Source organism: Anas acuta, chromosome 2 (genome assembly GCF_963932015.1).
Source record: "Anas acuta chromosome 2, bAnaAcu1.1, whole genome shotgun sequence".
Lineage (NCBI taxonomy): Eukaryota > Metazoa > Chordata > Aves > Anseriformes > Anatidae > Anas > Anas acuta.
In genome coordinates this window covers 1,567,328-1,593,898 of record NC_088980.1, presented here as the reverse complement: position 1 = coordinate 1,593,898, position 26,571 = coordinate 1,567,328, and the positions used below count along the sequence as shown (strand labels likewise).

The 26,571-nt window shown below is 52.5% G+C and overlaps 1 protein-coding gene across 2 annotated transcripts; it reads right to left on the bottom strand.

The window, feature by feature from the left end:
• Positions 1 to 7,718: 7,718 nt before the first annotated feature.
• Positions 7,719 to 26,114, bottom strand: CCDC12 (coiled-coil domain containing 12). 2 transcript variants are annotated; one of them, XM_068673174.1, is made up of 7 exons: positions 25,936 to 26,114; positions 14,942 to 15,012; positions 9,561 to 9,640; positions 8,673 to 8,734; positions 8,554 to 8,588; positions 8,301 to 8,377; positions 7,719 to 8,084 (listed from the first exon to the last, which is right to left on the bottom strand). In XM_068673174.1, exons 1-7 carry the CDS (start codon positions 26,083 to 26,085, stop codon positions 8,005 to 8,007), a joined length of 555 nt encoding a protein of 184 aa, XP_068529275.1. In that variant the 5' UTR covers positions 26,086 to 26,114; the 3' UTR covers positions 7,719 to 8,004. The 2 variants fall into 2 exon arrangements, with proteins under 2 accessions (XP_068529275.1, XP_068529276.1); XM_068673175.1 differs by lacking the exon at positions 25,936 to 26,114 and adding an exon at positions 15,996 to 16,064.
• Positions 26,115 to 26,571: the final 457 nt, after the last annotated feature.

Genomic DNA, 26,571 nt, shown 5'->3' with positions numbered 1-26,571 from the left:
AATAAAACAAAAAGTTTGGGGTTTGCTTCCACTTTATACTCCCACAAAAACTGGAAAGAAGTCAACTCTCTTAGGGTTAGATGTCCCCTGCTTACAATAGCTCATTACAGTTAATATTCTTGAAAACGCCCTTGAGAGGCCTTTTAAGTAGAGCCACGGTCTTCATCATGCTCAAAGATCACGCTCAGACATAAACTAAATACCTCCACAGTCTAAAATACTGTAATTTCTGTGACTGGAGTTTATGGAGGCTCCAGCAATGCCATTTCTCCCAGTCTTGGCTTCTCAATCACCTAAGAAAGTGGTAATATTCATTTATTAAAAAAAAAAAAAAAAAAAGAGCTTTCCCCTACTCATTCCTTGTTCCTTAAGCTATATGTTAAAATAAGTTTGCTATTAGGTTAATTTACCTTCCGCTCCAGCTCTCACTCTGCTTGGAAATGGGATCCAGATGGATAACATTTCAGAGTTTAATTCAAGCTCATTAAAGACAGTGGAAGTTTTTTTCCCCAAATTTCAAAAGGCTCTGACTCTGGCCCCTTTATCACTTTGCAGCAAGATGCTTGGCTACAGCCTTCATCTCCGAAATGCCAATAGCAATGTAAAAAGCTGCAAGAAGGTTAGTATTCCTTCTGGGTTTATTATTTCCACAGAACGAAAACAGATTCGTATCCTCGCTGGAGGCAATAAAGCCATCTCCGTTTGATCATCAGGGCGTATGAATGTTCAAACGCCGCCTCCTGCCAAACTTGAAGGTCCTTCATCAGCCAAGCTCCTACTGACTTCAGCAAGACGTAGCCAGCACATGCATAAAGAAGAGCGGCGTCTTCACGGGATCTAAGAGTGAAGTTGCCTTCCAGTCTGACTGTCACAGCAATTCGGAGAAGCCATACAGATTATATTAAAGTAGGACTCGTACCCAAATTTCTGCCCGACTTCTGCCGGTTGCGAGTAGCTGCGCACCCCAAAAGTCTCTGGTTAACGCAGAAAATAAATAAATATAAATAAAAAGCATGTAAAACTATTTCAGGCCTCCGTGAGACGTTCATGCATTTCCATTTATAAACTTTCTGTGCTGCCTCTTTATTTGACATGATTTAATCGCGGCTCCAATGGAGACCAGCTGAAAAGCTTTTCTCTTTCTGAAACCAAAGCGTTGACAGGCATGGGAAGACCCCTATCCTTACATCTCCATTCAAAACGCTTGCCAGAAGTTTTTTGGCACTCCAAAGCGTTATGCTTCACGCAGCGAGAGGGACAGGTCCTGAAGAAATTCTGCACATTAGCTGTTCTACAGTTTTCCGAAGGACAAAGCCCCAGTAGCACCAACGCCTCGAGCAACCATTTTGCAAAACATCAAGCCACGGTGACTTTTGCCAAGCGTTCCCGGGACACGAACCACCCTCAGCTTACAAAACCATAATTCTCCATTAAATGCAGATGAGCAGTAAGTCCCTCTCTCCTCTTTTTCTTCGTCATTATTTTAGCGAACAATAGGTCAAAAGCCCGCAGCCAGGCAGTTGCGACCGAAACGCCCTCACCAAAAAAAAAATCGCGTCGAACCTTTGCTGGTGGCGCTTAGGTGGGATGAGCTCATCCGACCTTTGGTTCTTCTCAGCTCTTCAGGTGCCCCAAAGGAAAAAAAATAATTAATAATAGCATGGGTTAGCTATTATTAGCTGCAGTATCCAAATGCCTACAAGACGAGGCATTTTCTGCTCTCCAGCAATCACGTAATAAATTCAGCGGGAGTCTTATTGGAACACTTGGGGTATTTTTCTTTCAAATATCGTAATAGGAAGAAATAAAGATCCACGGAAAGCTTGAAGTGCTTCCTGGGTGTCTTGTTTTAGCAAGATATTTGGGAGGGAGAGCTGCTCAGAGATGACAAGACGACAAGCACTCTTTAGGAGCTGTCACCGGGCCAAGAGGAGTGGGGTTTGTCTTCTGTAGGAAAATCACTTTATTTTGATGGAGAAGGTATTTCCTTCGTATGTTTTCAGGATTTTATTCCTTGCTGACTTTGTGGGACGTGTTTCTAGGTAAGGATTTGGGTGAGTGAAAATGAGGTTGGTGGAATGAGGTCTTGGTTGTCCAAGGAAGAGGAATGGGGAGGGAGCCTTGACTCCACATGGCACCCTCAGGAGGGTTACTGGAGGGTATCCGACTTGTCTGCACCCTGAAAGTCCTGTCCTCAGAGCTCACGGGGGAATGGGGCTGGTTTCTGCCCCCCTCCTGCAGCACTTGATGGCACAGGGGTCATTGTTATTGTTGTACCAAGACCTGGAGGCAAAGCATCGTTGGCTTCCACCCAATCCATAACGCACCAAGCCATAAAAAAATGAAGAAATTCCACTCCTGTTGACCAGGTGTGTTCGTGGAGGAGACGTGATGATGTCTTTAGGCACAATGGTCCGGACAAAACTTCAGGCCCAGGTTTCTCACCACTTCCTGGCTGCCAAAAGCTGTGAGGGTAAAGGACTACCTTGTTTTTCGCCCACCCTGTACTTATCCTCGAATATCAGCTGGTAGAAAGAGGATCCTTGGATGGAAGAGCTGCTTTCTGACCGAATGGGGACATTTTTACGTTCTTAAGTCCACTTGAGAAACACAGGGAGCTCTGAGGAGCCACTCTCTGATGCTTCAGCCAGCGCTGGGAAACTTTGAAGCCACAGAAAGCATCCACAGAAAGCATCACCACCCAGCGAGCTCTGCAGTTCCCTGGTCCTGCTCAGAAGTCCTGACCCATCTGTGCTCAGTCCCGAGTTATCCTCCCGAGGTTTGAGAGAGTGACCAAGAGGATGGAGGAAGCCAGTCTCCTCCGGTCCCTTGGATCTTTTCTTTCTCATCCTAAATTATATGTCAAAAACTGGAGATCCTAGAGCCTGAGCTGGCACAAATCCTGGCAGCATCCTTTCAGTAGATCAAGGCTGCCTGGCACCCCATGTGGATCCGGGGCAGAGATCGCAATAAATACATCTCTTCTGGACTGAAACTCCTCCAGCTGGACCTCATTTTTTCCCTGAGAAAACCAACTGACCACTTCTTTAGCTGTTTCAGCAGCCCCCAGTTGCTCTTTTTGACAAAGTCAGCAACTTTCCCTCTTGAAGAACTACAGGAAAAAATCTCTCCAGAGCAAATCTCTGAGCAGGTTATATCTCCTGGGGGTGTTCCCAAATTTTATCCTGCTTCCAAGCTAGTGGGGTAAAATGAAAATGGATGTACAAATACCTTTACATATTTATCACATAGCAATAAATAAATGTCCATACACTGCAGCATCAACAGATCACATGCAAAACCAGGTCGTTCTCAGCTTCTAGTAACCCTGTGTCCTTTGGTCCACAGAGCAGGAATGATGGACAACCCATGGATGGAAGGATGGGTGGAAGGATGGGTGGATGATAAGCTTTTACTTATTTCTTGATCAAACAGGCAAGCTGAAAACTTTTGGGTGAGCCACCATCCAAGGGACTCATCCAGCGCATCAATATCTGATGTTATTTTGTTCCGAGCTGCACCATATTTCACTTTTTTTTCTAAAAGGTCCGTCCTTACTTTTGTGTGGCAACAAGAAAAATCTCCATTTCTCTTTAACATAGTTCCAGATCTCAAGGCCTAGAGGGAAGGCTCAAAAAAAAATAAAAAATAAATTAAAAAAAAACAGAGGACATGCAAAATGTGATGTGCAAAATGTGATGTGCTCATCCCACATCCCAGATCTCTATGTGACAGAGCCTGGCTGAGATTGGAGGCTGCAGCACCAAAGCACACATCTGGGATGTGCTGCTGGTCCCCTTTATTCCCCCTTCTGCTGCTTCTCTGCCTCTGGTCACCCCATTAATGCCCCAAAGAAAATCATTAGTTAGGGCTGGGGCTGTGCCCTCTGCTCTGCTCGTGGCCATGCAATTAGTGCCTGGGAGTGGTAAGTTGTAATTAGGGACTTCATGCATTTTAGGACGGTGAGAAGCTGCCCACCAGCTCCCCCCAGGACAAAACCTGGCTGCCTCCATCCCAGTAGGTGGACTGCGGGGACGTGTTTTACAATTTTGTCAATTTTGCCTCGTATCAGCGCTTTCCACACTCGCTGGTACAAGGCAGCAAAGCAATCACGCTCCAGATCGGCGAAGAAAAACAGGCTGCTGGGCAGATGCAAGCGATTAAAGCCCAGAAACAGCTCAAAGCATGGTTCACATCCAAAAAATGGACATCCGTCCTCTCCCCTTCCCTTCTCCAAGCAAGGAAGGAAGGAATCACAGAGTCATTAAGGTTGGAAATTAAACTGCATTAAAACCCAGCGAGGATGTTCTCATTCAGAGCTGAAGTGGTTTAATCTGATTTGGCTAAATTCCCTTCCCAAGCCCATCAGCATCGCCTGGGCACTAAATCAAGAGGCACTTAATGAGATGAGGCCCAAGGGCCTTAACCAAAAGATGATGCCCCCAAAAAAATCACAGAGGGGTGGCCAAGAAAATTCAATAAATGCCCCAGGAAAGCAAAGAGCACAGGACAGCAGAGCCCACTATGGAGAAAGCCACTTTTTTTTTCCCTTTTATTTTTTTTTCCCTGTTTCTTAGGACAAAGCAGCAAGAAATGAGTTCCTCAACTCATAAAAAGGATTTACATCTGTCTCTATAACGATTTTTGAGGCAGAGTGTGTAACCTGGCAGGAAAAAAAATAAAAATACATGGTATCAAGCAAGTCATGCCACAGTAAATCAGTCAAGAACTGCTTAATTATTGAAGAAAAAAACGCCCCATTTGGGAAAATAACGTTTGATAGATGGCGTGCCCTTACCTACAGGGGTATACAGTCTTTTAAGCACCCCCAGGGACGGTGACTCCACCACTTCCCTGGACAACCCATCCCAAAGCCTGACTGCTCTTTCTTACCCATTATATTTTATTAATATTATCTATTATTAATATTATCTATTTTCTAAATAACCTCTGTTTTCTAATATCCAGCTGACATCGTTGAGATTTACTCCTTCGAAAATTAAAAATAATTCTGCTTTAGGTAGATATTTGAAAAAGTAATAAACTTAGTGGGGAAAAAAGTGGGTTCTCTTCTGAAATAGAAAAGAATTCACTTAAATTTCAGCAAGCAGGGTTGGAAGTGGGTGGGCTTTGGTGTCCCTTCCCACCGAAGCCCCTGTGTGGTTCTGTGATAATCGCTCACGTCCGTCCTCGAGCACCCAAAGCGGTGGGATTGGGATGCTGGGAGCCGTGCCAGGGTTTTGTCCAACCCAATAGATGCCAGCTTGGCAAAACCGACCGCAACTCCCGCCAGCAGGTGCCAGGCACAAATATTGCTGGAATTTGGGGGGGATTTTCAGTCTCCAACGCACAAGTGGAAAGACCGAAGGGAGCCGAGAGCACAAGGAGGGATGGGAGGGCTAATCCTGCTGGGTGAATCAGCAAGCTGATGGTTTTTACTCCACCGTGGACCAGTTTTCTCTGATCACTGGGAAAACTGGTCCATGGTGGCGTCCAAGAAAGCCCCAGGTGCTGGGGCACTGCAGCCCCAAGGGCATCGCCACGGGGAAAAGCGCCTTAGCACCAGGCTCCACCAGCACGGGGCCGACTGCGGGGTCCGGCTGAGCTGAGCTCTCTGGGAGAGCGGTCTGAGTGTTCTTAAAAAAATAAAAAAAAAAATGAAATAAAGCCCTTTGGGTTGGAAATCACAGTTTTTCCAACACTCCCCAGGCGTGGCCGAACGGCTTCTGGAAGAAGGAAGAAACGAAAGAAGCGTTTTGGTAGAGATGGGTTCTGTTATTAGCAAATCACGGAGCATGCGTCTCAGCTTTGGAGTGGCATTTTGGGTAGCCCAACAGGTTTTTTTTATTATTATTTTGTTTTTGTGTTGCGGAGAGCTTTGAATTTGGTTTGTTTTTTTTTTGGAGAAAAGAACCCAAAATCATGAGATTTTCCACAGAACAGAAACAAAACCTTACCCGCTCGTGTTATTTAGCCATGAAAGGCTGCTTCTGAAGGGTCCCCGCATGGTTGGAAAAATTGCTCATGAATATTCAGAGTTTGCTGGAAACCAGGCTCTTGGCTGAAAGAATGGGGCAGAAACGGGACATCTGAAACCGCTCACAAGCCACCAGCGCTTTGTGGGCGAAGTTTCACGGCGAACGCAGGGCTTTGCAGAACAAAAAAAAAACAAAACGTCCCCGTTTTTGGTTTTTTTTGGGTTTTGAGGGGCAGCTCCTGCAGCAGGGCACGCTGCAAGGCTCACCAAGCCTTCCTACGGCCACCCCGTGGCAAATTTTGTGCCGAAAATATGAAAGTTTGGCACTCCGGGCGCATCCTAACGGGGATACGAGGTGTTTGGGGTCAGCGCGTGAGCATCTCCAAACCCTGGCTGGAGATAATCTGATAATTATAATCTGATAATTATAATCTTATAATCTTATCTCTGCAAATAAGAAGGGGAAATATAAATTTATATGTTTACAAACACACAAAATTATACATAGCAAACCAGCAGAGACTAAATAATAAAAAAGGAGAGGCAGAAAGGAGAGGAAATTGTTAATTCTGGTCCTGCTGCCCACCTCGCAAAGGACCCCAAGCCAAGTCACCTCCTGGTTTTTGGGGTTCTCGTTTCTGGTCGTCCTCTTCCAGCCCAGCGCTCAGAGGAGCTCTTCTCCTCCAGGGAAACCGAGGGAAGCAAATCCGTGATGTTTTTTGGGGTGTTTCAACCACAGCAGCACCCCAAGGACATGTGTGTAGGACTGAGCTCCCCAAGGGGGCTTCAGGTGGGTCCTTGGGACACCGCAACGCATCCCAAAAAAAAAACGTGGTTAAGTTAAAACTGCTGGAAGAGAAAACAAATCTTTCAAGAACGCTCCCTTTGTCCAAAAAAGCAGGTTTTAATTGCTTTCCTTTTGTCGTGGCGAGGAAATACGACTTCAAACAGCTGCTCTGCCACGAGCAAGGGGACAAGACGGACACCTCTGCTCCGGGAAGGGCTGTGCCCGCAGCCAAAGTGGGGAAAAAAAAGAGCTTTCAGGGAATTTACACCCCTTGGTGTGCTCCTTTGTGAGCGGAGGTTTGCTGACATCTACAGGGCATCTCACGGAGGAGAGGCCGTGGCTCTGCAGGGGACGTGGGATCGCGTTCCCCAAGCTCCTTCCCGGTGAAGGAACTGCACGTTCAGGCATGCGATGGCCAAGATAATTAATAAATAAGCACAAAAATACCCACACGGTGGAGCCAGCGTGAAATATTCCCGAATTCATCAGCAGGGAAGGCCACCAGCTCAGCAGACAGCTCTGCTTTGGCGATGGAGAAGCTGTCAGTGCCACAGCTCGGTGGGTCCTGCTCTTTTTCAAGCAGGTCGAGCCCCTCGGAGCATCACCACGTGCTCTGCCCCCCTTCCAGACCTCTCCTCCCAGCTGCTTTTTCAACAGGCTTTTAAAAGCAGCGGGATGCCTGCGTTACCAGGACCAGCTATTTTTATCACAGGTTAACTCTGCTCTAAATCCCGCTGTCGGGGTTATGTGCACCAGATGTTTTACCTCGGGACAAAACCGCTTTCTACCAAAAAAGAAGAACTCGGGAGCCCCCGTGGCTGGCCGAGGGGCCCGACCTGCAACATCCCCGCTGCCACGGGACATGAAGGGAACAAGGACCTGCAGACCCAGTGGGCTGAAGTCCCCGAGGATTAATTGAGCTGCCTCAACCTTGACAGAACAAGCGACAGCTCCTTCCACGGCGGGATTGTTTTATTAAGAAAAGATTTCTTCCAACAAACTCTGTCCGTTATAAAAACATCTGGAGGAGGGGCACAGGCTGCACAGCCCGCAGGGTCTGGGAATGTCAAGGAGCAGAAAAAAAAACACGTTAGCCTCTCAGCTGGGTGCTTTTCCCAGCACAGAGCGGGTCCTGAGCACACAGCAGCTGCACGGCAGCACTTGGGGGCTTCAGCGTGTCCCGGCGATGGGCTCGGTGCTGCTGGCAGAGCCCGTGCCCGAGGCTGCTGGATGGATTTTTTCAGTCTGAGTCGCTTCCATCCTGCTTTGCCGACCCGACTGCTGATGCCAGCTCTTCCTCCTGCCCTTTCAGTCGCTCTCCTGCAAGAGAGAAGCAGCAGCTGCTTAGCAATCGGCCTCCCGTACTGGGAAACCCACAGGGAGAGGCAGAGCAACCCCAAAACGGCTGCCTTCCCCTTTTGGGAAGGGGATCGAGCTCCACCAGTCCCTCCCCAGCCCAGCAGCAAGGCAGGGAGCTCCCCACGTGTGCCCTGCGTGGGGTGACCCCGCAGAGCACCCCGCAGCACCCTCACGCACGTATCAGTTCAGCAATGGCTCTCTGAGTCCTCTTGTCCAGCTTCTCCAGTTTCTTGGCCACGTCTCGCTTCAAATCCCTGGGGAGGAGGAGGAGGAGAGGGTGAGAACAAATCCCAAACCCCGGGCAGACGTGAAGGCAGGGGCCACGTTGCGCTTTTCCTAGCAGGACAAGCTGAGTTTCCCATTTCTAGCAAATCTAACCCAAACCAGACCACCCCGAGGGGATGGTGACACCGGGACCTCAAGCACTCACCAGTCCGGCTTCCTGGGGGCCAGGTTTGCCAGATCCTAAGGAGGAAGAGGAGAGAGGCAGTGAGAGCTGGAAGGGAGGCAGAGGAGTGCCCGAAACGGAGCAGCTCTCGATGCACGTACCACTTCGTCGATGATGGGCTCCGGCTTGGCAGCCTCCAGCTGCTCCTTCACCATGTCTTCCACTAGATGGGGGAACAGGACCAGCGTCAGCACAAGGCACAGCAAGGGGACAGCAGGGAAAAACCCACCAGAAAACCCGGACTTGTTTCAGAGCAGCTTATTAAAGCCTGTTTGAACGGCGTCGCCTTCAGAGGAATCACCTACACGCGAATCCCCGTGGGTCCACGCACCCTTCCGCCACCCAAACCCTTTCAGAAACTCCCCGAAACCACCTGAAAGCGAGGCAAACCCCACAAAGAGCACCCAGCAGCAGGGAAGTCTTCTGGGTTCGAGTCCTATTTGGCAAGGTCTGCAGTGATGAGCTGCTCGGCAGGTCGGCGGGGTTTGAATCTGCAATTTGTGACTCACCTCCGAGGGCGCAGCGTGGGGCACCTCGCAGGGACCCAGCTCCAGCCCTGCCCTTCTGTGAGGAGCTCCAGATATCAGGGAAAAAAGGGGAGCTCAGGGGTCAGCACGCAGCTTTCCCTCTGCTAATCGAGGTGTCGGTGCAAGGAGGGAGTGCAAGCAACGAGGTTTGAGCACATCCCTCAGGGATGAACTGAATCCTGCTCCAGCAAACGCGTTTACCCGAGGTGTATTTAATGTGAAACCGTTTTGAGTCCGGTTCCCCCGTCCTCCTCCCTCCCCAGCCCCTGCACAAAGTGCCCCAGGACTTGGGGTTTGGTTGCTGCAGGCACGGGATGAAATGTGCTGTGAGGGTGCTGTCAGCCTCGTCCCAGCAGTTAATAAAACCCCTGCAAGGGCTCTGCCTGATCTGGCAGCAGCACCACCGCTGCTTCTGCTTCTGCTTCGGTCCCCCCTCGCCCCCAGCTCCCGGGGTTTGCTCACCTGAGGCCGGTTTGGCCGGGGGCACCTTCCTCTTCTTCAGCTCCTCATCTTCGGGGTCGTAGTTTCGCAGTTTGATCTCCCTGGGGAGGAAGGAGAAGAGCAGAGGGCAGTGAGGGGTGGGCACGCCGGCGATTAAATGCACGTAAAAGGCTTTGGGTGGGTTTAAGGGGTTCAAGCACAAACCCAGGCACTCGCTGCTGGCTCTGATCCTGCCTCGGGCAGTGCCGATGGGGCTGTGCAGGGGCTTTGCTCCAGCTTTGCCAGGCTCCGTGGTGAGATACAGCTCATCCCTGGGGCTTGCAGCAAAGCAAGAGATGAGAAAAGGACACGAGCTACAGCCCAGGATGAGAAGGGGAAGGATGGGAGCGGTGGGAAGCACAAGGGGAAATCCACCCCGGAGCACAAGCGCACAGCCCCGGGGCGCAGCACCCTGCTGCCCTCCCCACCCCTGGCAAATTCATCCGGTTGCCCCCTTCCCCTGCCTCAAATTGGGCTAGAAACGAGCCATTTCTTTTGGTTTCGGCCGGCTTGTTGGAGAAAGGATGCTTCAAAGAAACTCAGGGGCGTGATTAGCTCGTGGTTAGCCCATTGCTTCGATACCTCCCCCCGGCCAGGCGCGCCTGGACTGCGCCCGGCACAGGAAGCAGCCACCCCCGAGGACAAGCTGCTGTGAGGTTTTACAGGGTTGGTTTGGTGTTTTTTTTTACACACGTGCCCCGGGAGGAGGAATTTATTGCATTAACCCAGACCCAGCAGCGTCACTCCCCAGCCAGCAAGGCAGGGCTTTTCGGGAAGCCTGATCTCGGATGATCAAGCGATTATTTTTGGCAGAAGGCGATGCCACGGCCAGGCACAGCTCTCACCGGCACGCCAGGAGCTTAGGGACAGCCAAATTTTGTTGCTCACCTGGGAGGCGGAGGGGAGGGAGGCAGCTAATTCACCCGGGAGGCAACGGGGTGTCAGGCTGTGATGCTGGACATCTGGCCACCAGCCTGCTCCTGCTCGCTGGAGAGGATTTATCGGAGCAAGAGGCAGCACCAGAGCCTGCAGGACACCGACTTTCGGCCTCTCCCCCGCTTTCTGCTGGGTTTAACTCACGTTTAGGATTCTCCCACAGCCGAACAGAAACCAAACACAGGCTGCCCTAAGGTCAGAGGGGCTGAAAGGAGAGCTGGGAGCCGAGCAAGCTGTTTCCTTCAGGCCAGCGAGACGTTAGCATTGCACCCTGACAAGCCCTATTTCAACATCACCAGCTTGTGCCGGCAACGCTGGCTGCTCAGCCCCGGCCACGCCACCCGAAATGGATTTAGCAACGTTCCCACAAGCTTCAGCCCCTTCCCAAATTCATCAGGAGGCCGGCACCGTGCGGGGAACGAGCAGGGAAGAGGGGCTGCCGGGGCAAGCTGCTCGCTCCGTGCTTAGCCCACAGAAAGCCCCACCTGGGCTGGCAAACAAAAGCCTTGCTAGCCGGCGCTGCCCGTGCTCGCCGGAGATTTCTCCACGAGATTAAAATGAAAAAAAAAAAGCACTGCACAACCCAGCAGGTGCTGGCACGGACGGGAGCAGCACCAGCAGAAGGGGAAGCGGCCACGGGGCTGCGCCCAGCTCCCCTCGTGCCATGGGCAGGGCATGAGCTCGGTTCCCCCCGGTGCTTTCAGCTCCTTGTTAAAGCCGCACACAGCTGCAGGAGGGAGGGGAAAACAAAGCAGAAATCAGAAAGGGATCCCTTTAATTAGCTGCTGGATGCTGGAGGAGCTCCCTGCACCTGCCTCCGGGAATCGGCAGCGCCCGGAGCACCCGCGGGGGATTTCGGCAGGCGAACCCCGCGGTGCTCGGCTCACCAGAAGCTGCTGCCTTGCTCTCCCCAATTTTTTATCCATCCATAAAGACAGACGGATGAAGGGCAAGCCCCCAAAACAGCAGGAAGGATTTAAAAGGTTAAAAATATCCAGTTAACGAGACAGCCAGGGGTCTCCCGCAGGGGTGGGTTGAATAAAGCCCAGGTCTTTGCGTTCTTTTAGGGAAGTCCTGGGTGTTCTCACACCTTTGCCTCAAGCTGTTTCGGGCAATCTTCTCCCAAAGGCGTGGAGAAATGGTGTCTGGTTTGAGAATTTGCTGCCCTTCCACCTCCTCGAGCTGCTCTCAGAGCTGGCCACTTTTTGGCACGGCCGCTCCAAGCTGCTCAAAACCAAATATCCTTGGTGACAATTTCCATCTCGCCCTTCAGAGAGAAACCACGGCAAGAATTTGGGTTTTTCTTTGCCTCCCCAAGTCTCTCTTGCTCCTGGGAGGCCACATTTGGGCACCCAAGAGAAGGTGCCGAGGGGCTGCTGCAGCACCACCACCCTCTGGGGGCACTGCGAGACTTATGGTGCAGGTTCCGTTTCACAACCCTAATTTTTTTGCTGTTTGATCAAGGGGGTGAAGCTTTTCCCACCGTCCCTGGATTCCTCACCCGTCCCTGGATTCCTCACCCGGGGCAGGAGAGGAGGGAGCAACAAGCAGGGGCAGAGCCCGGCAGCTCCCCCAGCCCCTGCAGAGGGATCTGGGCGCAGAGCCGAGCGTGTCGCAGCGCATCCTCCTCCCAGAGGCACTCGAGGAATGCCAAAAAACAGGCGCCTCTCTTCCACCTCGAGCCCCCAAGCTCGCCGAGGAGGTTTTTGGGGTTTTTTTGGAGGTTTTGGGGTTTTTTTTGGAGGTTTTTTGTCTCAGGACGTGCTCCTCGGGGAGCGCAGACGGGGCTCGGGGCGGGCAGACGCATCTCCGGGCACTGCAGGAGGAGGACTCCGAATGCACCAGGAGGGTGCCACGAGGCTGAAGCTGGGAAAAAAAAGATGTTCAGGGCAGGCTCGGGGGTCCCGAGCATCACACCAACCCCCTGCCTGCAGGCGGGACGCAGGGAGGGAAAAAACACCCAAAATTCAGCCCCCAAAACGCTCCGGTTTGGTTACGGGAGGGACGTAAAACTGAAATAAAGAGGGCACTGCTGGGAGGGGGGCAAGGCAGGGGGTTGGCTATCAAAAAACACCACCTGCTTAGAGATGTGCAGTGCTTTTTCCCCGTATTTAATATTTTTTGAGCCCTCCACAAGCCTCTCCAGGACGGGAGGGAGGAAAACCACACAGCAGATACCGTGCTCCTGCCTTGGCGGAGCAGATTTGCTGCTGTGTTCTTCGTGCAGAGGGGAGGTGTGAAAAAAAAGAAGAAAAAAAAAGAAAGAAAAAATAAAAACAAGTGGTTTTGCCCTGCCCCGTGACATTCTTCCCCCGGCTCCTGCCCAGCACTCAGCTGAGCTGCAACGTTCAGGGCTGATTCAGTGGTGAAACAGCAGCAGCTGAGGCTTAATTTCTAGCTACGGCGACGGCTTCTGATCCCCCTTCCTTTTTGCAAGCCCTGCTTTGGGTTTTTATTCACGCTTTTAACGCCCCGACGCCCCTGGGCAGCAGAGCTGGGAAGCAAATAAAGCCAGGCGCTGAAACTCTTAGAAATATCAACCCCCCAGAGAGGCAGAGCCGAGCTTAAATTGCTGCGTTTTGCACCGAGGGCCTCGTCAGCACTTGTTCCCGCCGCGGTATCTCGCGGCGTGAGAGATAATAACAAGGAACACACAAAAAAAAAATAAAAAATAGAGGGGGGAGAGCTGTGAGCTGAGCAGAAAAAAAAAAAACAGGAAGCTGCCCCAAATCGTGTCGTCACGCTGGCAGCTAGAAGAGATCTGCAAAGCAGGGTGCAAAGTCCTGGCCCCCGAGGATGGGAGGAGGCACCAGGCTGTGGTTAAAGCCTGGCTGTGTTTTTGGGGGTTTGCAGCTTGAGGAAGCAGCCCAGCCACCCAGGCTCTTGTTTTTTAGGGGGTGAGGGAGCAGCCAGGGTACGTTTCAGCTCCCGGGAGCAGGAGCAGAGATCAGCTCAGCTCAAGCTTTTAGCACCAGCCGGCGGCGAGGCACTGGGCGCTCAGCGGTTCCCCCTTTTCGAAGGGTTGAGAAAGTTCAGCCGAGCTCACCGGGAAATGAAAATCTGAGATGAGAAGCGAGTTAGCGGCTTGCTGGCCCCCCCCAAGGTCTCGTTCGAAGCACGCGGCCGATTTCAGCCAGCAGAAAAAAGAAAAAAAAAGGGCATTCGACGAAAAAAAAGGGCATTTTGTCGAACAGAAATCCCTGGATGGGCTGGAGCTGAGCTGCGAAGCTACGACTCGCCTCGGCCAAATTTGGGATTCAAACGTTTCCTGCCCAGCCGATCTTGCCCTGATTTGCCTTGCAAAAGTCACATTTGGATCCTGGCAAAGAGCTCCAGACTCCTGCGGGGAAAGCGAGCTGGGAAGGAAAGTTTTTCGCCCCAAAAAGCTGCCTCCCTCCCCGGAGGCATCACTCCCACGGATTTTAGGAGATGCCCTCCGTCCACGGGCAGTTTCCTGGTGACTGCACAGGGGTTTCTGCTCGCTCTGCCCGTAACCTCGGTGAGGTTTCGAGGGCATCGCTGCAGGCAGAGGAAGGATTTGGTGAACCTGCTGCACGAGGAGAGCTCCCTGACGCTGGAAAAAAGACCTCCAGGAGCGCAGGAGATGCGATGCTCCTCGTCCGAGGGCAGCAGCACCCCGCAGCACCTCGCCACGCCGCAGATCAGGTGGCAGGGCTGCAAAGCGAGAGCTGCTCCTTCATTATTCAGCAGCGTTTCCGAGATCTTTAACTCCTGCGTCAGCCTCAGCCCGGATCCCGTGACTCTGCCGGCACGAAACCCACCGGCGGCGCCTCCGGATGAAAGTTCAGCCTCTGAGATCGCTCTCGAGAAGCGCTCCCAGCCCAAAACCCAAAAAAAAAACACCACCTGGTGCTTCTGGAGAAGGCTCGCAGCTCCTGCCAGGAGTTATTCCCCAGCAGCAGGGGATCTCGCTCCGTTTTCTCCGCGGTTCCCCTGCGCTCGCGTTTTTTGGTGATGAGAGCAAGCAGCAGTGGGCCAGGTGTGAGCTGCAAAGCCCCGGTGCGTGGAAAAAAAATGCACTTTTAAACCACGCAGGTGTGAGTGATGGGGATGGAGTGGTAGATGTGGAATGGATCTGTACTCCAGGTGCCTCCGAGGGCATCGCCTTCCCCTTGCTGCCCCCAAAAATACAGCAAGTTGGGTGGAGGGCTTTACTCGGTGCTCCCCCATCTCAGATTCTTTACAGAAGGAGGTTAAATTCACACCAAAACCAAACCTGAGTTGCATGTTAGAAGCCAAACAATGGGGCTCAGAGCAACCTGGGGTGGTGGTGGCACAGCAGGTGGAATTAGGGGGTCGCTGAGGTCCCTTCCAACCCCAACCACCCCACAATTCTGCGATCCTAACACGAGGGCAGCGCCCAAACAGTGCATAAAAGAGAGAATTGGGAATAAATAAATAATTACTTGTGCCTGACGGTCTCCTCTTCGTCATCTCTTCTGAACTGCTTGCTCTCGGGCTCGCCGCTGCTCTTGTTCTGAAAAGAGAAAGAGTTTGCTCCGTCAGGCCCTGCAGGGTCAGGGCAGCCCAGCTCAGAGCTTGAACGGGGGCTTGAAACCACAGCTGAGCTCTGACAGCTGGAAATGAAGCCGCCTTTCCCTTTTTCTCCTCTTAGCACTCTAAGAACTGGCAGGGAAAAGTCAATTCTGCCCTCAGAGGCAGCGGGAGCGCTCAGGAAAGGCGAGGAAGGAAGGATTTCCCTGGCGAAACTGCGAGAAAAAGCCCTGAATGTGTAAGATTTAAAATGTTTTTTTGGATCCCGGGTTAAAAACCAGCGCGGGTGCAAACGGCTCGCTGCTGGTTCAGGCCCGGCGCAGGCTGGAGGTGCTCTTTATAAAGGGAAAAAAAACCAACAATCACTCCTAAAACCAGCATTTGGCTGTTTTAACCCCGTCCGAGCGTGGGTTAAAAGCCCCCAGTTCCAGGTACCTGCTGCAACCCATTCCCCGTCGCCACCCAAATATTTCCTAAAGTCCTGTTAATTTCCTGATTTTTTTTAGAGATGCCAAGCAGGAGCAAGCACAGGATGATGAGGATGATGAGGACGGCAGCGAGGTTCAAGGCGCCGCCACGTCTCCAACCGCACGGGGCCATTTGCGGCGCGCCCTCTGAACCGTGCTCCCCGCCACCCCCCGCTGAAAATTGGGCAGAGGGGTGTGCTCCTTCCTCTGCTTTCCAGCCTTCCTCACCCCAAAAAAAAACCCACAGGAGGCTGGAGCTTGCAGGGCTGGGTGTAAAGAGAGCTGCAAAGATGCAATTAAAGCACCTGTAGCCTTACAGGGGTCACACATGCTTTAAAACATCTCCTTCCTCCCGCACGCAGCCGGCTGCTCGGAGGCGATTCCCCCACAAGCAGGGGTTTGGGGCGAGGATGTTGCGTGGGATCACAGGCTGAGCTGGGTCTCGTTACGTGATCATTTATTGATAGAGGCAGAGGCTCGAGCACACATCTTATCTTACAGCTCTTCCTTTCATCGCCGCCCCGTCTCTTTTTCCTTCTCCGCCCTCGCTGGATTTACCCCATGGCTCGCCCCAGCAGCAGCACCTTCAGGGTTCCCCGCCGGGCTCCGAATTTTCCCCTCTGTCCTCTTCACGTGCTCGCCAGCTGGGTCACAACTTTCGTTTCTTCAGCTCAGGGCACGAAGGGCTCCTCCCCAAATCGCCTCCCCGAGACGATCACCAGCTCGTCCCACGTGTGTCTGATCTCTCCCCGCGCTTGGTGGCGGCCCCACAGCAGCACTTGGGCTCTCATTTCTCAGCTCAGCTTCACTTTCCCCTACCTAAAACCTCACCACCGTGAAAGGAGCCGAAAATAACCCCCCTGCCCTTCCACCCTCGCCCGATTCCTCTTTTCTAGCACCCCGTGGCGAGCTGCTCCTCAGGCTGGAGACACAGCCGGGCTCTGCGAGGCCGCTTGCCAAGCACCTGCCAACAAAAAAAGTCACTCCCATCCTTCATGCCTTCAATCCTGGCAATTTTGGGATTCCCACTCCTTGTTCCAGCACACAAACCCCTCCTGCCCATCCCGGTGGCTGCAGGGAGCCAGGTCACAGCCCCCAGTGCCGGGCGATCCGGGCACCGTGCCCAGGAATGTGAGAAATGAGAAATTCCCCCCCTGGGCTTCGGTGCTTTTCCTTCCTGGCAGGAGCCCCGTGCAGCCCTCTGGTTCCTTCCACCGTAACAACAAGGGAAGAGGCCGGGTTTTGCGTCGCCTTCAAAGGTTTAGGGCCAAAAAGGGCCCTAAATAAATCATTTTGCTGACCCAGCTCACCCCTCTTGCCCGGAGTCTCAAACCGCGGTGTTTTGCCAGCCCCCTGGAATTTATCCAGTGCTTGGAACAAAAAAAAAAAAAGATCAAAATCAAAACGCAGCAGGCTAACGACCTCTCGGGCTGATTATTTTAGGATTCCTAGGTGCAAATTAGCCACGAGTGCTGATTTGGAGTGGTTTTGCTCGGTACCTAACATCCTCTCATCAGCGCCGGCTCGTCGTCCCCGCGTGACACAAGTGTGGCTCTCACCTCCTTCCCAAAGGAGGCTTCGTAAATCCCAATCTTTTATTTGTTTCCTTCTCTCCACCGCCTTAAAAATCAGCCTGAAGAGCTGCTTCCCCCTCTGCTCAGGGCTGGCCCTTACCAAAATCCCAGGAAGGAAACTGCAGGGGTTTAATTTCTGCTTGAATCTTTCATTTTGCCCGTCCTGCTGCATTTCCAGCCCCTCCCCAAATCCCCTGGGCTGCTCAGCCCGCATTAAATGCAGCTGGGGATCCCCTGGATCCCCTAAAAGTCACCAAAATTGCCCTACAGCTTCTCCTCCTCCCGGGAGCTAACAGCAGCTCGCTTTCCTCGGGGAGTGACCGGAATACTGAAGCTCTCCTTATCTTTCATTTAAGGCTCGGAGGATGGTTTTGTTACCAGTCAAGTGCTTCTCCGGCAAATAAACGTCTCTTCTCGAGGAGTTAAAAGGGGTCAGGGCTGGAAAAAAAAAGCAGGCTCCATCCCTGAAGCTGCTCTTCCTCCTTTCTGGCTGCAGGAGCTGGTGTTAAAGGAAAAAAAAGAAAAATAAAAGCTCCCAGGTCCCACAGCATCATTTTTTGCTTGATATAAGCAGGTTTCATCCAGGTAAGGAGCAGTCATCGTCCTCGGTGGGGACGTTGGCTGCTCTCCTTGATCTCTCCAAGCTCTGTGCTGAATGTACTCACTGTGGGGCGAGTCAGAGATGTTTTGGGACCCGAGATCCACCAAAATTGATCAGGAGCTGTTTGGAAACCATTTGCTCCTCGCGGTAATCGTATAAATAGGGGATTTATAAGAGCCTGAGCTGCGGCCCCGCAGCTTTTTCCTTATTGAAGCCATAATCCCGGTTCAGTCCCCGCTGGTTACTATGGAAATGGTTAAAGGAGAGCAAAGGAACAAAACCTCCGAAAAAAAATTATCCAACCCCTCGCTTTGTGCCAGCGCCTCCCAAAATAATCCATTTCCGAGATGAAAGGGGCTCCTAATTCGTCGCTTTATGATTTAATTGTGCTGTTTACACAGCAAACACTCGCAGGTATTTCTTCCCACAGCACCACCGCCGAGGCTGAGGTTTGCTGCTCTCAACGTGCCCATCGCTCCCGCCTGCTCCAACAAAAATGACTGATTTATAGCACCGAATGCTCAGAAATCATCAGAATCTCCCCCAAATTTATGTTAAGCTGAGAAGTCAGCCCTACCCTAGCTGCCAGGGACAAAACTGTTGTTATTTAGGGGACAAAACCTGCGTTCTCCAGGGCGGGAGGGCAGGGGAAAGCAGGCTGGCTCGGGGTTCGGTGCCTTAATGCCACCTCTGTTGTGGGACAAAAGGGGAAACAGAACCAAACGCTGCCCGTGGCCGGTTTCATTTCTCCAAAGAAGAAAAAAAAAAGGGGAAAAAAAGACTACAAGCAGGTCTGCGTTCACACACCAGGACCCTGAAGAAAAGGTGAAACGTTTGCAGAAGGGCGAGGGACCATGCATGAATCTCCCTGGCCCTATATTTATATATTTTTTTAAAAAGTTAGCTAAAACACCCGAGTTTCACACCGAAATCACAGCCCCGCAGTGCTAATTAAGCGGTGCCGCTTGGGCGCAAGACAAACCTGACTCTGCATTGCTGGAGCTGATGATTAACCTGCTTTCTGGAGGCTGTTTTTTTAATTTTTCCCCTCCATAAATTAAACCAGAGCCCGCTGGTTGCGGGGCCACCAGCCCGAACCCACCACGGGCTCTCCTCGGCCTCGGTTCCTGCAGGGAGAAAGGTGCTGGAGGGGCCTGGAGAGCACCAAGATGTCCTTGATGGCGTTATAAATCCTTTGTTTGGAGGCTACGAGGGGATTTAAGGGAAATTAAAAGGAGATGTTGCCATTACCGAGCTGTTTGTGTAGCTCGGAGACAGCTCGGCAAGGCACAGCCCCTCATTTTGGGTTTTTACGTTCTTTCAAAGAGCTTTGAATTCCCCATCCGTGAAATTGGGGGAAAAAACTACCCCAGAGGGATGCTGCGAGGGGAAATGGACTTCCAGCCATGCACAATATCCATCTGAAAACAAAATATTTAATTGCCAAGCCGAGTAACTCCCTGCACGAAGCTTCCCGAGCCCTTCCTTTTCCGTGGCTCCCCAAAAACGCGTGGAGTAAGCGCTCCCTCTACGTAATTCTGTCCCTATTTTATTTATTTAGGGATTTCTAAAGAGCCCGAGAACCTCTCCGAAGGTTTAATTTTCCAGGCAGACCCCTCGGGGGATGCTGGAACACCTCTTGAAAACAGCAGCAGCAGCACGGGCAGCAGGGAAGCCGAGCAAATAGCGCGGAGATTTAGCGCGAGCATCGACTGCGAAATAAAAAAAAGAGGGGAAAAAAGGGAAAGGGAGAGCAAAGAACCCGAAATTACACAGGAAGGGAGGAAGATTCCTCCTCTACCTGCTCCAGTTACAGGGTGTTGGTGCCACCACCCTGTCCTCGTCACCTGTCTGTCCCCGGCGGCGCTCGCCTCGCCCCGTGGGAAACCACTCCGAGGGCTCGCCCTCGCCCAGGCAAACAAACCCAACAAAAGGAGGAGAGGGGAAAAAAAAAAAAAGGGAAAAAAAAGCAAGCAAGGCGTCGAGCTTCCTGAACCAGCTCGCAGCGGGGTCAAGCGCGTGGCAGCAGGGGCAGGACGCGGCCATACAGCGGCCCAAAGGGGTGTACGGGGCTGTGCCTGCCCCTAAAGAAGCTTTTGGGGACTCCAGATGATCCCCTCGTTTTTGGGAGAGCCACAAAGCTCCCAAAAGGTTTTTAGTTTGGGATAAAAACCACCACAGGTCACGCAACGGGCACCCAGGATAACGGCAGGGCGTCCAAGGGGCTGTGGGATTAACGGGATGAGCTCGGGGTGGTTTTTGCTTTTTGGGGTTTGGCTGTTAACAGCTCGCCCTGCGGGGACTGGAGCCTGCAGCCTGCCCAGCCAAGCACCCCAAAACCCCCTAAATCCCATATAAAAGCCCCAGCCCTTCCCGATCCCACTAACGGGGCTGTGGCAGACCTGCTCGTCCCCACAATAGCGATCCCAATGGGATGGCACAACACAGAAGCTCCCAAAACGTGCCCCGAGAGGAGGCGTGGAGCCACGCAGGCTGGGGAAAAAACGGGAGGAAAAAGGGTTGGGAAGGGCAGGAATTGCCTCGGGAGCCGAGCGGAGGAAAGGAGCGGCCCCGCCGCCTTTCTGGCCCTAAAAAAAAGCGCTGCTAAATCGAGACAAAAGCCTGGGATTTAGCCAAGGCGCCGCTTCCGACGTGAGGCGTGACACGGCCACGAGAGCTCGCCACCGAGGCTCCCGCTTGCCTCCCAAGCTGGGTTTGAGGCTTTTTGGGGCGAAAAAGAAGGAAAAAACAGCTCCGTGGCTGCTCTGCTCGCTGGGTTTGCCAGGGCTGGGTGGGAGAAAGGCACCTTTGCTGCTCGGGTCAGCCCCGCGACGCTCTCTGCTGATGATTTTGGAAGAGGAGCAGCATCCCCTCGTGCCTCCACACCGCAGGTCCTGCTCTAAAAGGAGAGGGACAGCCAGGTTTGGGGGTTTTTCTGCTTTGAATCGCCTCGTTATTTAGCCAGGACAACAACCAAACACCGCCCCGGGGAGGATTTGACAGCCACAAAGCCAAAAGCAACAGGAAAACAAAAAAAAAAGCCAGGGCTCTAAGTGTTAAACACCACCGGGAAACACCCAGGGAAATTCACGCACACGCTGGACACAGAGGATGCCTCCCCGTGCTGGTTTTGCACTATTTCAGAGCAGAGATCTCATTATTTGCCCTATTTCTTATTTTCTCCCGTTATTTTTGTGCCCGGCCACACCAGCACTGCAGGTTTTTGGAGCCCTCTCCTTAAGCTGATCTCTCCCTGATGGGGAACCCGGCGCTAGGCAGCCGCTTTCCACCTTTTCTTTTTTGTGTCTTAACGTGAAATTCCCCCCAAAAAATCCCAAACAGCCCCACCAGCACTCCCCACTCCCCTGTTTCCCTCAGGGCCTCGAGCAGTGGGAATAACCCGAGGCCACCAGGCAGGGGAGGGCTGGGCACGAAGCCACACAAATCCCAAAAGAGGCGAGAACAATACCGGAGCCAGAGGAAGGGAAGAGCTGCAGGTCTCGTCCTACGTGCTGCACGGGCTCAGAGAGCCAAGAAGCACCTGCATCAGCTGCAAGAAACGGGTAAAAACGGGTTTTTACAGCGGGTTTTCTTAATTTGGCAAACAATCTCTGTCCTAAATGCATCGAGGAGGGAGTTTGCTGCTTGGATCACCTCCGGAAAAGAGGCATCGAGCGCCAGTTAGCACCAAAAAACACCCCAAGTTGTCAAAAAGGCATGAAAAGCCTCTGAAAAACACCAAAACCCAACATCCGAAAGGGAATCGAGCGCTGACACGGGAAGAGGAGCTCCAAAGTGACCTTTAACCACGCGGTTCCTCTCCAGCAAGCAGCCTCTGGGGTTTAACCACAGCTTACAAAGCCCGCGCCGAGGCGGCCTTGCCGGTGAGGTGCGTTCAGGACACGGTGCCAAGAGAAATTCCTGCAGGAGCTGCTTTGGGTTGTGACCAGAAGCCAGTAGGCTGGTTTTCCTACAGATTTTCCCTCTGGATTCAGCTCGTGGGTATTTTCTCTGGGGTTTCGTAAAGCAGGAGCTCTACCCAAAACGTTTTTCGGACTTAAACTTCATAACAAGGCAGCAGTGGCTGAGCTTGCACCGAAATGTTTCAGCAGGGCGGGCTAAAAATAAGAAAAAAAAGTCTCCTTCCATACAAAACCTCCTATTTTTGTGATGTTTGCATGGCCCTCGAGCTGCAGCGATCTATTTTTCTTACAGGTAGAGGTGGAAAGAGAAATATTACGTGAAAACCCACTGCCCATCACCACGATGCGAAAGGAAATCAGGATGAAGGAGCACTGGGGAAGACAGATCCCAAATTCTGCCAGTTCCTCCTCAAAAATTAACCCCACAATTTAAGTTTGGGGCTGCAAATAGGGGCTGCTACATCACAGAGGGGAAAAAAAAAATAAAAACTGGCAGGGAAAGGCAGAGGGAAACTCTCATTCAGCTGCCACCAGTGCCAGCGAGAGCTTCCTCTCACCTCAGCAGCAGCCACACACCCGAATTATTTCGGAGCTGAGTCAGAGGGGCAAGGGCAGGTTACGAGCAAGAGCTGAGACAAGAATTCCTCCCCGCTGCTCCCATATCTAGGGCTAAAAATAAGGAGCTGTGGGAAAAGCACCGGGCTCCTCGCAAGGAGATAACGCTCGTGCTTCTTGGTGTCACCACTGCTTCGTTTTGCTGCTGCTACCCAGGCAGAAAACCCAACAAATCCCTTTCTAAAGGGATTTTATTTCTAAAACCAAGCAGTTTTCCACCTAACGGGCGAATCCCCAAACGGGCTTCGCTTTCACAAAGCCCCCAGTGTTTTTAGGAGAAGCTCTGGCGTGCACAGAGCTCCCAAATTTCTCCCAATCGCATCACCTGGAGGAGCTGTGGCGATTTTTAGGGGCTTTGAAGCGACGTAAACCTGAGCCAAACGCCCATCTGACCCCAAAAGGGGCAGATTGAACGCCTGAGAAAGCTTGTTCCAAGGGCAACCTCTTCCCCGAGCAGGAGGAGCCGCAGTTAATTATCAACTCGCCTGGCAGAACGTTGTGGTTATGGAAATACGGCTCCTCGAGAGTCACCCGGGGGACCTGCAGCCCTTCGGAGAGGCTGGCACCCCCCGGCACAGCTCCCTGGCAGCTTTTTATCTGGGGCTTCAGCACGAGGGACTTGGCAGCACGAGGGTTTTCGGCTTCCCAGGGCAAGCTCCGTGCCACTGGGATCCTTTTTTTTTAACCTGGAAAATTGTAAAGTGTTTGTGAAAGCATCAGGTCCCCGGCCTGAAAGCGCTCGTGGTTTTGCGCAGCCCTCACCTGGCAGGAGCTTCGAACGGATCCAGGAAAGCTGGGACCTCAAAACATGGCATTAAATAATAATAAAAGCAGTGAGCCAAAGCTCGTGACTTCATTTTGTGTCCCTCTCTGCGTTTTGTGTCCCTGCCTAAGCTTAAAGTGAGCAAAAAGATCCTCTTCGAAAGACACTAAAGATAAAAAGTCTCCCTGAGAAACGCAATCTGGAGGCTTTCATCTGATTCGCAGCCATTAGGCAAGGGAAAAAAAATAAAAAAAGGCAGGGAGGGAGCAGATTGTCAGGTTTTAGCCCCCATCCTTCCACTGCAGGAACCCGGGGGGGGGGAGTTTCCTGGTAATTAAAGGTGGCAGCAAAAACACGAGCGAAGCTCGTCCCAGGCTGGTGGAAAACGAGCACAGCCCCGTTAAAAGCTGCACGATTTCCCCGTGAGCTTCCTCTTCCCGGCGCGGTTTTGCTCCACGGCTACTCCCACGGCTCTCCGAAGGCTGCCAGATAAGAGGCTGCTGTCGGTTTTTATTCCCCCGGCTCCGTTTTGGGTTTGTTTGGGTGTAAAACGGGGATCTTGCAACCAGCAGGGCTCGCACAGAAGCGGCAGCGACGGAACAGAAAGAGGTTGTGCCGCCCGAGCTGGCTGAGCCAGCACCCATCACGCTCACTGCAGGGGAATAAAACTGGTCTGGTTAATGCAGGGAAGGATCCCAACACCCAAAAAACACCCAAAAAATAAAGTTCTGGTGCCTCAGGAGCAGCTACAACGAACCACGTGCTGTGCTGGGAGAAGGGACAGGCTGCAGGAGCGGCTTCTCCACGGGGCCAGGAGCTGCAGGAGCCTCGGAGCCGGGGAGCAGCAGCTGTAAAACATTTTGATCCGGCTTTAAAAAGACCAAAAAAATATAAAAGGAAAGCTTGCAAAGCGGAGATTACAGCCAGACAGCTCCAACCACGCCCTCTGCCAGGGTTTGGGGTGGCACAAGCACGCCCTAAAGGCTGGGGGAAGGCTGGACTGGTTCCGCTGGCGGGTGACTCACAAGGAAATCCAGCAGGAGGGTTTTTGTTTTTTTTTTTTTTACGACCACGCATCACCGAGCAAGGAGGCAAGGGGTGAAATTCGGAGCCTGATAAAAAAAAATAAATTAAATTAAAAGCAATAATCCTGGAGAGATGTATGTGCAGCCCCACAGCTTCGCCTCGGTTTGCCCCAAGAAGTCCCTGCTCCCTGCCACGAGGAAATGCGTGCGGGTTTTGGGCTCGGGAAGCCTCGCTCCCTTCATGTTAACCTAAAAAAAAAATTTAAGCTCTTTTTTCCATCATTTTTTCTTGCTGAGAAGAAAAACCGAAAGGTTTTTCCCCTCCCTAAAAGCTCGGCACGGGTAATGACGGGTGTTTCAAGGCAGCACGAGGTGTAGAAACCCCAAAAAGGTCTCGGTATAGGGGCAGGCACCTTCCCACCTTACCCGGACCATACAAACCTCAACCAACAGCTTGGGGTTGACGTGGAAGGAGGGGAAGAGCTCGCACCCGCCTCGGGAACCCCAAAAGGGTGAAGGAAGCAAGGCCGGGACCTGCCGAGACACGCCGGAGCCTGGCAGAATTCGGGAGGCGGCACCGGGTTCCCACACCCGTTCTTCTTTCAGCTCCGATCGGGGAAACAAATCAAAATATTTCAAAAATATTTCAACACTCTGAGTTCAGTATTTGCGAGGTGATGAGGGCAGCCGGCCCTAAAAAATGTGCTTTTTCAGGCGAGGATTTGAGCCACCAGGAAGCTTCTGGGATTAATGCCCTACAAAGCAGCCCCGGGATCGCTTTGGGGTCGCTCCCCACATCTCACATGGACATCACCTCTGCAAATCCATGGGGTCCAGGAGATCCCATAGACGAGATCCCGTGGATGGGGACAAGGGACTGAACTCCAGAGCACCTCATTTCTCCCTGCAGCCCCTCATAAAACCCTAATATTCCTCATTTACCCGCATCAAACCCCAAATCCCAGCTCCCTCCTCTCCCTTTTTTTGCACCCTTTTTACCAAACCCCTTCAGACCCCCTCTCCTACCCCACACCCACCCCATCGCCACCCTCCTCACCTTACAGCCCTAAAATCCCCTTCCCCAGCCCCATCCCACCACCTTTCACCCCATCACCCTCCCCTATACCCCTAGCCAAACCCCAGCACCAAATACCACGCTTTTTCACCCTAAAAACCAGCCGCCCTCCGTGCCCAGCACCCCATAACCTGAACCCCTCAATGCTCAGCCCCGCCAACCTGGTGGCTCCAGACCCCACCGAGGTTTTCAGCCTGGAGTAGGGAATCCTCCACGGAAACCCTACAACAGCTTCCCAGTTCCTAAATGGGGCTGCAGCAACAGGACAGATTTAACCCAAAAAAAGACAAATCTCTTCCCATCCAAATCATTCCGCGCCCTAAATTTTTGGTCAGCCCTAAAAAGGCCTCACAGCTGGAAGAGATAATCCTAGAAAATCCTTTTCCAAAAAAAACCACCCTGTTCCTACACCCCAAAACCCCTTTCCCCTATATTTTTAGGTCCAACCCCATACCCCAAAAGCCACCACCCCCCAATGCCTCCTGAACCGTTACACCCCCAGAATCACACCTCCCCGACATATTTACCACAGAGCACAGCAATAAGACAAAGAATAACGATTTTAAGTCAAGGAATAACGGTTTTAAGCCGAAAGAGGGTGAATTTGGGTCAAGTATTAGGGGAAAAATGCTCATTTTCAGCACAGGAGCTGCGGGTGCCCAGGGCCAGGCTGGATGGGGCTGAGGGCAGCCTGGGCTGGCGGGACGGAGCCATGAGGAGATTTTGAGGCGGTTTTGGTGATTTTTGAGGCGGTTTTGGTAATTTTGAGGCGATTTTGGGTGCGCTGTGAGGATTTTAGGGGCGCTGAAGCGCTTTTAGTCCCCCCCCCCCCCCCCGGCACCCCCATCCCACAGCCCCTCTACCTGCAGGGCTCGCTGCCTCAGGGCTCGCAGCCTCTCCTGCCGCTTCCTCGCCTCCTCCTCCAGCCTCCCCAGCTCCGCTTCCTCCCCCACAGCCGCCGCCATCGCCTCCTCCTCCTCCTCCTCCTTGGCGCCGCCGCTGGGCGCCGCCATTTTGTGCCGCCTTCCCCCCCCCCTCAGGCGCGGCGAGCCGAGCGCCGAGCGCGTCGATGGGGGCTTTTTTTTTGGGGGGGGGTCTCTTTTTTTTGGGGTGTCACCCCCCAAAATTTAAAAAAATAAATAAATTTGACGATAATTTAATAAATTTTAAAAATATAGAAAGAATCGTTGAGTGTTTCTCCTCATGGGAAGGTGTGTGTGGGGGGGAAAGGGGGTGCGGCTGGATGGGGGGGGCCAAAATAAAGGTTTTTCACCTCATTTTTTTTATTTTTTTTATATTTTTTTGGGGTGGGGGGCATCCCGTTTGTGTCACGCCTCACCTTCATTCCCCACACACACCCCCCCCTCCTTCACCCCCCCCATAAGGGGGCTGCGTGAGGGCACCGGGGGGAGGCTGAGGAGGAAGGGGGGGGGGGGTATACAAAAACCTGCCCCTAAAATTTGTATTTTTATGCATTTTTTGGGGTGGGGGGCACCTCC

What these genes read in the sequence shown, in the direction of transcription:
- CCDC12 (XM_068673174.1), bottom strand. Translation starts at nt 26,085, where the DNA reads ATGGCGGCGCCCAGCGGCGGCGCCAAGGAGGAGGAGGAGGAGGAGGCG. An exon ending in AGCCCATCATCGACGAAGTG is followed by an intron (nt 8,589 to 8,672) that starts GTACGTGCATCG and finishes CTTCCTCCTTAG; the next exon opens with GATCTGGCAAACCTGGCCCC. An exon ending in AGCCATTGCTGAACTGATAC is followed by an intron (nt 8,085 to 8,300) that starts GTGCGTGAGGGT and finishes TCTCTCTTGCAG; the next exon opens with GAGAGCGACTGAAAGGGCAG.